Source organism: Phacochoerus africanus, chromosome 1 (assembly GCF_016906955.1).
Source record: "Phacochoerus africanus isolate WHEZ1 chromosome 1, ROS_Pafr_v1, whole genome shotgun sequence".
NCBI lineage: Eukaryota > Metazoa > Chordata > Mammalia > Artiodactyla > Suidae > Phacochoerus > Phacochoerus africanus.
This window is the reverse complement of record NC_062544.1, coordinates 83,495,454-83,508,393: the sequence shown is the minus strand read 5'-3', so window position 1 is coordinate 83,508,393 and position 12,940 is coordinate 83,495,454. Positions and strand designations below refer to the sequence as shown.

At 34.9% G+C, this 12,940-nt stretch overlaps 1 protein-coding gene across 5 annotated transcripts in view; it reads left to right on the top strand.

Annotated features, from left to right (window-relative positions):
* ANKRD28 (ankyrin repeat domain 28) overlaps positions 1 to 12,940 on the top strand; it is a 222,888-nt gene that overhangs the window by 73,277 nt on the left and 136,671 nt on the right. For 2 of the 5 annotated variants that reach the window (XM_047768705.1, XM_047768713.1), the window contains exon 2: positions 7,840 to 7,923. In XM_047768705.1, coding sequence (XP_047624661.1) covers positions 7,840 to 7,923 — 84 coding nt within the window. Of the gene's footprint in view, positions 1 to 5,057; positions 6,755 to 7,839; positions 7,924 to 12,940 lie in introns of those variants that run through there. The other 3 variants (XM_047768768.1, XM_047768694.1, XM_047768722.1) reach the window with 3 other exon arrangements.

The window sequence follows — 12,940 nt, the reverse complement described above, 5'->3', positions numbered from 1 at the left end:
CGCAACCTCATGGTTCCTAGTCGGATTCGTTAACCACTGCGCCACGACGGGAACTCCTTAATGACTTTTCAAGCACTTAATCAAAAATACAGTCTTTGTAACTTGGCTTTCAAAGCCCTGTGGAGTCTGTTCTTTCTCCAGCTCTATGTGCCATTGTCCCTCATGATTGCTTTTTCCAGCCACATGGACCTTTCTTAGTTCCTTCCCTTCCAATTTTGTTGGATTGGCTGCTTATTCATAATTTCATGTTCTCAGCCTAGCAGAAAGCCTGGCACATAGTAGATGGTGAATAAATACAGATGAATGGATGCATGAGTCATTGACTGACTGGATGTTACTGAGCCTTCATTTCCCATGTATAAATTGTACACTAGTACCCACCAGTGGTAATTGAAGATTCAGTGAGAATATGTGTGATAGATATTCCCTTTCCTTCTGCTGATTTTCCTTTGCTTACCCAGGATAATATAGTGGATTGTTCTTCAAGCTGTTTTCTGGTCAGTTATTGTTTCTGTTACTATTCGTTGTGGCTGGTGTTTATAATTCATTTCATTTATTGAAAATTTATACTGCATTAGTGTATGGATAATAGAAGAAAAGGTGTGTACCCATTGATAGATGATTACAAGTTTCTTCCTTAGAGTTAGGTTTGGCTCCATGTGAAAAGAGACTAAAAATCACAGTGATGTAAACGAGTTAGAACTACTTATTTCTCTTTAACATAAAAGTCAGGAACGAGGCACTCCAGGTCTTTTATGGCAGTTCTGACCCACAGGTCCTCAAGGACCCAGATCCCTTTTAGCCTGCTCTTCTACTACCCTGGACTCTGGCCCTTATTTGGTTTAAGATGGTGGCCAGTCACCCATTATTCCAGGATGCAGAATGGATATGCCACTTGTCCTAAAAGGAAAGTTTTCTGGAAGTGGTACAACTGAATTTTGTCCTGTGTCTCCTCGAAGGGAAGGGAGGCAGGGAAGTGTAGTATTCATCCTATGGGACTCTGTACTTAACCTAAAAACTTAAATGTTCTAGTTGAATGGAAAATGGCAAGAGTGGATGTAGAATATAGGTCTTTGCAAAGAACACATCAGATTAATATGTTAACATATTTAACATTATGTAGTATATAGTAATTAATATTAAAAGGTTAACAATTTGTTATTTATAATCATAACAAATGGTAGGGTGAAGCCACCTGAGATCTTCAGATAACATTGGTTGTCATTTTGGAGGTATGATTGAGTAAACATTTAAAAAATGAAAAAATTGTAAGTTCCCCTGTGATGCAGTGGGGTAAGGATCCAGGATCCTGTGTTGCTGCAGCTGTGGTGTGGGTTGCAACTGCTGCGACTGCTGCATGGTTTGATCCCTGGCCTGGGAACTTCCGCATGCCATGGGTGTGGCAAGAAAAAAACAGAAAAGAAAAGAAAAAAATGGCCTAGTTGATAAGTACATTACATGTAGAAAATTAAATCTGATCTTTTACAGGGATTTTGAACTCACCATTTTAAAAATACGTAGTCACATTTTTGCAGTGGCTGTACTAATCACAAGGAAATCTGACCAGTAGTCTAGAGAGCAGATATTCTTGATTCCCTTCCCCTTCCCTCTGTCCCATTTGCTTTTAAATCAGTTTATAAGACTTTTTCTGAAGTATCTAAACTGATGAGGCATGTAGCTCGAGAATTTTTCAGGAAACTTGAACTGTGAGAAATGTTTCTGAAACATGATTTGAACTCATTTCCTTGCCATCTTTTACCACAGGCTTTTTATCTTTTAATACTCAGAGTAGTTTGGCACAGAGTAGCCAATTAGCATACCCTAAGTAAAATATTTTATTCTGTAATAATCATCCTGGAGTTCACGGATTTGTAAGAGATAAGATGAGGTTTGAGTTGATTTTCTGTGCAGAAAGGAAAAATCATTTGTGTCAAGAAAAAAAAAATCATAACAAAATTGGGAACCTAAAAATAATCTTTCAAGATGTTAAATTTTTTTATCAGTAAGATGAAGTTTTTAAACCAGCTTTTCCATTAAGTGATTTTGTGAAGAGTAGGAGTAAGCTTTTGATAGGATCCAGTTTAGCATAAAGAATGTGGAAGGATTTTGAAGTTGTCAGGGTTGAAATTGTTGGCCTATTAAAAAGTTAATCTAATTTGGCCTAAAAAGTAAATGCCTTAAGAAAAAAGCACATCCTCTTACTGGTGTTACAGTGAAAAAAGAAAACAACAAAAAGCAATGTTGAACTTAAATTTGCACAATATTTGTCATAAGTTTTTTCTCCATTACTAGTTTCTTAAATACTTAGTTACCTGTCTCCTTTTCCTTTGAGATGTGAGTTCCTTGAGATTAGGGGCCTATCTCATTAAGTAGGAAATATAAAACAGTGCCATATGGTGCTCTTAACTTATATTTCAGTATTTTTATAATATAATAGTCATGGGCCAGTATTTTTTACCCTTTTCCTTTGCCTAGACTGTAAAATACAATGAATGTGAAGGAATGCACAAACCTATAGTCCTACTTCTTGCCTAAGTTTTACTGCTCCCTTCCTGTGACACTTAGTAAGCACTAGTCTGGTTACTAGAGTATAAAGCCAAGCTTCTGCCAGTCTCTTTAGAGGTGGGACACTTAGTAACTGAATGGGGGAAATCTCCAGATGCCAGCCTGAATCCCTCCAGTAGGGGAAGGTTGTCAGTAGCTCTTTTTTTCACTTTCTGGCTTCACAAAGATATCTTTCAACTACCCTAAATATCCATGATAATATTGTCTTTATTTTAAACTTCACTATGAATAATAACATTCATAAAGTAGATTCTGTTCAGTCTTTTAATAGATGTTGAAATGATGCACAGGAAGATTAAGTAACTTGCTCAGGGTCAAACAGTTAGGTTTGTTAGTGGGCAGCTCAGTTAGATTAGTTTGGCAACAAAGCCTGTCTTCTCAGTTGTTGCACTGTTACAGTATTTCTCCTAGGTAAAAATCTCTGTAGATTATTATTCTTAGAAATCTAAGAAGTGTGGACTCAGGGAATTTAAGTAGCTTGCCTAAGGACACAGCTAATAAATAATGGAATCAATTTGAATTTGAACTCCAGGTAGGCTGTTTCCTAAGCCTGGAGTTGGAGCTGCCATTCAGTACCCTTGTTCTGTGTGCCATCAACGTCTGCTTGTAAGCTGCTCTACTCATTCTGCTGCCCCTTCATGTCTCTCGTGTTCACATGATAAAAATACGTGACTCCTCTCCCCATTGTCTGTTAAAAATTTGCCACTCTAGTACAGTCTTGTGACAGAATTTATTTTGATGAAATTATTTATAGGTGGAAGAAATTGAAAGGAAACAAAATGTGTATAACACAGCCCCTGCCTTCAAGGAGCTTGCTTTCTTGTTGGGAAAAACCTAAGTATGGAAGTTGACCTAGAATAAGAAAACAAGATGTACCTGCTTAACTCTTAAGTTGGTGAACTTAATACACTGGATACTTTGGAACAAGTTAAAATTGTCTATATAAAAAGAGATTTTTGAGGGCTTTTTTGGGGGGAGGGGAACCTTAACAGTAGGACATAGGATATTGTTACTATAGTGGTTTCATTTGCAGGTGCTTCAGATATCAAGGTGATATTTTTTATTTGACCATGTGGTGATAGTTAACATCATTTTTGTGTGTCAAAATAGTCTTCAGTTTGGCTTAAAACCATTTATATATTTTAAAATAACTATGTGAGTCGTTAGCATATTTTAATATCTTGGTGCAGTTATGTTAGGGTGACAGGTTTTTTCATAAATTGATAGTTAATAGTTTGTGTTCTTAAACTCTGGCATTCTTACGTTATTTGCATCATGCTAGGTTTTTTTTTTTTTTCTTCTTCTTCTTATGCTTTGATAAGTAAACTGACTTAAACATGTGAGGTAACATTAGACCTAAAATACCTATTTAAAAATAACTTGTTTGGGAATGTTACCGCAGTAAATAGTTTGTTCCTTGTTACCTAAACTTTTCACAATCATTATAGGTAACTTGTCTTTTAAGATTATTTTTACAGTCTAGTATTAAAGGTTGTAAAGATCTTGAGAGAGTGTGTACGTACAATCAATGGAAGCAAAATAGATTAGAAAGAGCATGTGTTTGTAATTAGGCACAACTTTACTAATTTGCCTGAGTTTGGATATAATACTTAATTTCTAAGCAGTTTTGTCCTCTATACGATGGGAATGTAGCAAGATCATTGTGAATATTAAATGAGAACATATAACACTTAGCACATCACAAACGTTCAAGACTTAGGTTTATTCATTAAAATGCTGGTTGATAGAAGAACAGAGATTGAAGAGCAACCATGGTATTTTCTTTTTAATTTTTTGGTTGGGGAATATCCCCATCCTTAAAAGTAAACAGAGAAAGGGAGAGTAAGGAGAGAAACAGAAAGCCAACAATAAATTAGTTGTTTTTGATACTTATTTGTAGCTTTGGGATAATTTTATACAGAGGGAGACAATTTGTTTGCTTTGCGTTACCCTGTGCCTTTTCGAATTACAGATAATTTACTACCAAGGGCTTGAAACAATAGTTTTATGAAGCTGTTTAACAGATTTTAAGGCTTTATTCCATATCCAGATAGGAAGATAGAATTATTTCATTTCATTGTGAAATTCGAATGATCGATAGAATTTTAGAATTAGGATTTCTGAAATACGAAATTTTTTTTCTCTGAAAGTATGACTTGATTTATTAAATTCAACAACTTAGAAGTTGTTAGTAGACCTTAAATTTCTTTTGTTTAAACTTCTTTGCATTCTTGAAAACAGCATTCATCTAGTAGGTTAAAAAATGATCTTGGTAAAATAATAAAAAGAAAACCTTAGGTTCATGGTGTTTATATTCTCATGAAGTACTTCTTCATCTCTAGTTCTCTTTCATGGGTTTACTGCAGATGTTCTTACTGAAACTGTCACTTTAGGGTTAAACATTTGCTGTATTGTAACATACGAAAGCAGTTAAGCTGTTTGGGATTGTTTACTTGCTGAAACCAGTGTTAGTCAGCAGAGGCAGTACACCAGATTTCCTTGTGGCTTTTAGTGGAAAATGTTAAAAGCGCACTCATTTTTCAGTTATAGAATTTTTTAGTTTGATCTGGATTAGTCATAGAACTGGCATGAACCTTCTAATTGTGAAGGCTGTCCAAATGCACTATTTTTTTCTCCTGCTAGAGGAAGTTACATCCCGAGCAGTAGCTCAGCTCTCTGGTAAGTGTAACATGTGAGCATTACTAGGCATTTCATCCTGCAGTTCTGCAGTCTTTGCTCTTCAGACTGTTGCTCAGTTGGAATGCTTCTGTGGGGCCGATCCTGGGCTCCTCGATTTTTCAAGGATCTACTCATTTGGTGGTGTCTGTGGCGTTTTGCAAGATCATCTGAGGAACAGGAAAGCATCTAAAATTGACTGAAAAGGATAACTGTAGCGGTTTTCACGGTGGAAGGAAACTATATTGGCACAGAGGCAGATGACTGAATAAAGTAGTTGGCTCAAAGAAGATGCACAGTCTGCTGTTTTTTTCTCTGAATGAAGACTATTTAATGGAAGCTGTATTCATGTGGAGATCAAAGAAAACATTGGAGTGATAAACTACTGGGGTCCCCCCTCCCCTTTTTTTTAATGAAAAGCCTGAAGCAGTAATTTGAGCTCAAATGCCTTGTAATTCCTTCGCAGCCTGCCTGTTCCATTAGGATTCTCTGCTAACACTGTTTTTGCTGGGTGCCTGTGCCCTTTTACTGGAGCACCACAGACAACTGCCTGATGGAGGAGGAATGAACGCTGCGCCTCGCTTGTACTGTCCATGGGAATAAAGCTAACTGTGTTTCTTCTCTTACATGGGATATCTGGATTAATCAAGCCGTATTCCAGCACCAAGAGTCCTATTGTCTCTTGTGGTCTGACTCATCGCATGTAAATGTACTGCAGCTTTGCTATTAATGCAGACTGTTGTCTTTTTTCTTTCTCAAACACAGTAAGAATTGTCAACCTCTGAGCAACATTTTAAGAATTTGTGTTGAGCTCTTGGATATATTTTTTTCTGGATAGTATCTGCATCAAACCATTGAAACTGAAGAAATGAAGATAAATTAGAAGTGGAAACAGAATAGTGAGATTTTATTTTTTATTTTCGATTATAAGCAAGGCAGCTACTGGTAACTATATGACCTTGCAGGCAAGAGTGATCATCTCTGCCACAGCAGTTGTTTCTCATCTTACTCTGCAGTGTGTGGCATTGTTATCCAATGATCAAGTCAATTTCTGTGAAACAGAAAATGACTATTTTGGTAGGGGGAAATATTTTTAAATGAGCTTGTACTGCACTGTTTTAGTTGTTGACATATTGATGTGAAATTTCTTTTAAGTATTATAGCAACCCAACAAAAAAAAAAATAGAATTTTGTTGTTTTTAGGAAGTTACAAGTTATGTAGGTATAATTTTAAACTTCACTTTTTCCTATGGTACTTATTAACTTTAAAAAACCAGCTTCGCTGTTCAGAGAATGATTCAGAGTGTTGTACAGAAGAGGAGGAGGAAAAACTACTTGTGCTCTTCCAACTGTGACTTTTATCACATAGCTTAGAATTCAGTTTTTAAAAGAGCGAATGAGTCGAGTGTGTATTGTTGTTTTGGAGGAGGTAGAAGATGAGCCTCCTGCATTCATTTCTAAATTGCCACAGGAAAATAAATCCCTACATTCTTCACCTTCAGGAAATGTATTGGTAAGATACGAGAGTTTATGTATTTACTGTATTCTACTGAACTAGTAGGGTAAATTTTACTTTTTAAGAATAAATATTTCCACTAGTTTCATAAAGAATCCAAATGAAAGCCATATAAGTGTGTGAATATGATGCAATATTATGTGTGTATAAATGCACACATTTCTGATTTTCACTTTTTGAGATGTTTAGATATCACTTCAGACTTTGTCTCTTAATCTCTTAAAAATACTTTTAAAAATAATTTGAGAATAGTAGTTATAGCAACCATGTTTCTGTTTTCACTTTGTGGTTTTAAAAACTGATGTAACAAGAATGAGGAAATGTATGTTATAGGAAAGGTTGACTACTGCCAGCAATACTGAGGCACAGCCTTTTAGAAAGTAACGGATTTTATGTACTTATATGCACAGCTGTAATATGAAAAGGAATCAGACTTAATCTTTAACCTTAACTTGAATACTGTTGTTTAATTGGTATAATAACATACATTATTAGAGAGGCTATGTCATTGATGAAGAAATTTTTGTATTTAGACAGGCACTTGTCTGCCCCTTCGTGTTATTCAGGTATACAGTAATTTTTGGTCTTTGAATAGTGTTGATTTTCATCAACTACCAGGTTTTCTTTCTTTGGATTTTTATCTTTATACATGTAATGCTAACCATGCAAATTACTTTGGTGCCCTAAACAGAACTTTTCAAGGAGGCCTTCTTTCTTGGGCTTCCACATGGACTGATAACTGCATGTCTGACAAGTTGTGTCCCACAAGTAGATATTGAGATGTCTCACTTGTATTTGAAAGAGACATCCTTTTTGTCAGATACGTAAGTAAAAGGCCTGCACTCGTAAAATAAAATCTGATTATACTTATTATACTACCTAATTTTGGTCATGCTGAATTGATTTTTTTTTAATTAGGCCTTCTTTTATTTCCAAGGAAGACTCCTATACTTTCATGCAGTTTGACTTCATGAAACTTGATTCATGTCAAAAGCCAAGTGATCATTATTATGATACGGAAGAAAAAATTTAGTTTTTTCTTGTGGTGTGATTAATGTTTTTATTACTCTCTTGTATTTTAGCCATCACTGGTGCAAGCTATATTTAATGGAGATCCTGATGAAGTTCGAGCACTAATATTTAAGAAAGAAGATGTTAACTTTCAGGTAAAACAATTTCACTGATACCAGCCTTGAAATCTACTTTAAAAAAAGCTCTTTCCTAGAGTTATGATTTTTGTTAAAAGACATAACAATTCTATAATGGCTGTTTTAAACAAGGGTAGAAGTGACTTGAAGCAAAAAAGAAGGGACTGAACATAAATATTCAGGGTAATGGCTAAAACACAGGAAAACTAGAAGTCAGTCGGCATTTTGTTCCTCCAGCTTTTTTTACTTTGAAAATTTTCACAGGAGAGTTGGAAAAAATACTCTGAATACCCATAGATCCAGCATTGATAACATTTGACACATTCTTTGCTTTCTCTTCCATATTTATACAGATTATATTTATACTACACATATATTTTTTCTTTCTTTTGCTGAATCCCATTTAAAAATAAGTTAAAGACATCATGAGACTTCACTCTTAAATATTTGTGTGCATTCGAGATGAGAGTTCTTTTTTGTGAACTTGAAATAAGAGACATGTCTATTTGTAATATATCTAGCTTGATTATGAAATCAAATTTGCTTTCTGTAAATAATCATGCTAAACATTATACGCGAAGACTTATCTGTTGGGTCTTGTAGTAAATAAAGACATAGTATTTGAAAATTCTCCAAACTTTTAAAGATACAGTGAATTTAACATTCAGCACTGACATGAGGGATAATTTTAGAGAGTGGATAATATCCTTTGTATATGGTTCTCCAGTGGCCAAACTTTCCTTAATTTACCAAATTAATTATAAGATCAAATTTATTGATATATATTTTTTTATTGGAAGTAAATGTTTTCAGTACCTTTTTCATACATAATTCATTTCTCTGAATGATGGAGGGTGGGGAGAGGTCATGATTCATAAGATCCCTATAGCAACTGCAAAACAGATGACCTGGAATTGATTGGTTGTTTTTAAGAAAGCCATGCCCTTGCAAGCTCATCACCAGCTCTCATCTTTCCCCTGTTCTTTCAGCAGTACTACTGTGACCACTTGATGTTAAATAGAGTATTTATCATATTTTTAAGGGTTGAATAATATGAATAGATTTGAATCTTTAGCTAAAATGGTTCATTCTAACATTGGATAGTAATAAAAATGCTATCATTATTTTTTTTTTCCTTAAACCTTCCTAAGTGAATTGTGTTTAAGTTTATATCTATTGGAAATGAGCACCTCATTCAAGATTTCTTTTCAATGGAGTATTGGTCACTTTACCTAATTTGGGTATCCTGGAGTCTGCTTTTCCTAAGACAGAAAATAATTATAGAAATATAGACTTAGGAAAAGAAAAATACTTTTAATATAGTTTAATGTTTAACTATACTTTTTTGGGTTGTTTTTGGTTTGCTTTAAACAATTAACAAATCTCATCTCATAATGCTACTTACTATGGTGTTTTATTTTTTTTTTTTAATTTTAATGAGTGGGAGTAGTGGTGACAGGTTTTTTTTTTCATTTTTTTTATTACTCAAATGAATTTATCACATCTGTAGTTGTATAATGATCATAACAATCTGATTTCACAGGATTTCCATCCCACAGCCCAAGCACATCCCCCCACCCCCCAAACTGTCTCCTCCAGAGACCATAAGTTTTTCAATGTCTGTGAGTCAGCATCTGTTCTGCAAAGAAGTTCCGTCTGTCCTTTTTTCAGATTCCACATGTCAGTGAAAGCATTTGATGTTGGTGTCTCATTGTATGGCTGACTTCACTTAGCATGATAGTTTCTAGGTCCATCCATGTTGCTAAAAATGCTGGTATTTCGTTCTTTTTGATGGCTGAGTAATATTCCATTGTGTATATGTACCACATCTTCTGGATCCACTCCTCTGTCGATGGACATTTAGGTTGTTTCCATGTTTTGGCTATTGTAAATAGTGCTGCAGTGAACATTGGAGTACATGTGTCTTTGCGAGTCATGGTTTTCTCTGGATAGATGTCCAGGAGTGGGATTGCTGGATCAAATGGTAGTTCTATGTTTAGTTTTCTGAGGAATTTCCATACTGCTTTCCACAGTGGTTGCACCAATTTACAATCCCACCAACAGTGTGATAGGGTTCCTTTTTCTCCACATCCTCTCCAGCACTTACTGTTTGTAGACTTGGATGATGGCCATTCTGGCTGGTGTAAGGTGCTTACCATGGTTAATTCCTCTGTCATTACACAGTCTCATTATAGCCAGCTGCTTTTCTGCTATAACAGTCATATTATCTTACATTTTAAAAAATTTATTCAAAAATCATGTTTGAACATCAGTTTATTCTGCTGGGATGTCCTTGGGAGCTATTGTGTATGCGTAACCAGTGTGTGACCCTACCCCCCAACTTTTATGACTTTTATTCTCTACTTTTCTATTTACAAATTCTTTGCTTACTTTTAAAACATCATTTCTTCACATCTCCTAGCTTATTCTCTTACTCTGAAACTTAGGGCAGATCTAAAAGCTTGATTAGTACTTGAAATCAGTGGACCTTTCTTGAAGGTGACTTTATCTTTAATGATTCATGTTTTTTTGACAAAATATTTTTATGGTTACTTTTAGGCCTATTGTGATTCTTAGTAGTTGAGAGTATTGTCGTAAGATTTGTTCATTCTTTGGCTATTCTAATTTAGTGTGGCTTTTTTTTTTCCTTCCTATTTTTGTTCTCCATGATAGGGATTGCATAGAGTTTTAAGAGGCAGGTATGTATGTTTGTGTGCAAGTGTGTGTAATAAAACTTACACTGTTTTATAATATAAAATTCATTCACTCTTGATAGGTAATAAAATATTTTTAAGCTTTATGTCAGTGTGACAGTGGTATCTTTCTAAAATTATTTAAATGAGTAAGAAAATATCTGACTTTTTGAAACAAGTTTTTTTAAAGTTATTGTACATTTTCAGAATGGCTATAAGAGTTCAGATTTGTTTCTGTACTGTTAAATAAGCATCATTATTATTTTATTTTTATTTATTTTTTATTACTCCAATGAATTTATCACATCTGTAGTTATATAATGATCGTCACAATCCAGTTTCACAGGATTTCCATCCCACAACCCAAGCACATCCCCTCACCCCCCAAACTGTCTCCTCCGGAGACTGTAAGTTTTTCAATGAGGTTAGCTTCTTCAGTCATAGTCTCAGTTTTTGAATACCGTGAACCTACTAAATAGCACCTAATTGATTTTTTTTTATAGGCTAATTTAAGGTATTATGCATTTATATTATTTGGTCTTTTATTGGAGCTAGTTGAGATGACTTCACTAGAGAATACTGGAGTTTTATATTTAGAGACTTTGGGCCACAAGTAATTAAGTACATGAGTAAATATAGGTTTATTGTAAATTAATCCAGAACAAGGGGGTTGAGGGTGGTTAAGGTGGTAATATCAGAGCTCTGGTCTGGCTTCTCTGTGAGACTCTTGTTCTTCTCTTGGTAAAGGGATGACCATTGCTTCCTGTACTTAAGACAAACCACCAGAGAAGGTGAACCTCCCCCTGTACATTTCCTTTTTTTTTAATGGAGCAAAAACATCTTTTCCAGAATCTCCACAAAACTGCCCCTGAAGTTTCCTTGGTTACAAGGCCACCCTAAACCAATCTACCAACAGATGTAGAATGGGATTACCTCTTTTGCTTATTTAGATCATTGTTCTCTTTTCACCTAGTTGGTCTGCCGGAGTGAGAAGAGACTCATCACCATTCCATATCTGGGGAAAATCATTTTCAGGAAGGAATAAAGGGGAAATAGTTGTTGGGATAGGTAACCTAATAGAAGAGGATTTTTGATTGCCTAAAATTAATTGAAATAGCAAAGTTTTGGAAAAATAAGTCACTAGGATGTGGAAGAAACACTATAAATCAAAGGTGAAACAGTCAAAAAAAATTTCAGGGCAGGTTCATATGTGTAGTAGCAGCTGGAATAGAAGTTGAAAGACCTAAGTGCTTTTGTCTACTTATCCTTATTAGCTAGCTATGCTTTGTGAACAAATCTGTTCAACTTATTAGGACTTAGTTTTCTTTTGTTGCAAGATGTGTGGGCTTACATTAATGGCCTTCAAGATGTTTTCACATCCCAAATTTGGGATGCTCTACAAATTCCCAGTGACCTTGAATAATCTCCTGCTTTTGCCCAGAAGGTTTCATTTATATTTCCAAATTTATGTGGCCAAAATAGTAATAATAATTAAATGCCTTCCCCTAGAATTTAGCAGAACTTAATGCCATGTTTTGGATTCCAAATAATATAATTTGAAATATTAATAGCACATTTCAGAGGAAAGATTTGATTTTGTAAGAAAATTTTCTGCAAGTGGAAAATTTTTTTTCAATCCAGAGTGATAGAAATTGGTGTTAATTTATTTCAGAGACAGTGATATGACTAAACCGTTTAATGTTACTTGTTTTAACTCTCACAACTATCTTATGAAGTTGGTATGTTAACATTTCTATTCAACCACTAGGTGACAGAATTAAAACTCCGAAAGTGTATAACAGAACATGAATTTGAAAATATGTAGACTTGATAGAAACTGGGGAAATAAAAAAGTAAATTGGAAAGAAATATTTTTCTTTTGTCAAATAGTGCCATAAAGTAATAATGGTTTAAAAATAGAATTTTCCCCCTAAAAGTTACGTCTACATTTTGTTGACTCCTGACCTTTATAGTGCAGATGTGATTCTAATTTTCAAGTGCTGTTAAATTTTAAGATTGCAAATGAGTGAATAAACAAGTCTCCTTTAGTGCCCCCCTCCCCTTTTGACTGGATAAAAATGTCATTAAGAGTTCTCTGGTGGCTTAGCAGTTAAGGACTTGGACTTTTCCCTGCTGTGGCTTGTTTTCACTACTGTGGCTTGGATTTTGATCCCTGGCCTGGGAACTTTTGTATGCTGCAGGTGTTTCCCCCCCCCCCCCCAAAAGAATGTCATTTAAAGTAGTATCAAACTAGGGGTGATTATAATGCAACCAAGACTGTTTTTAGTATTCAAAACAGGGAAAGTCTTAGATTTTGACTTCTGGGACTATGACCCTTTTTA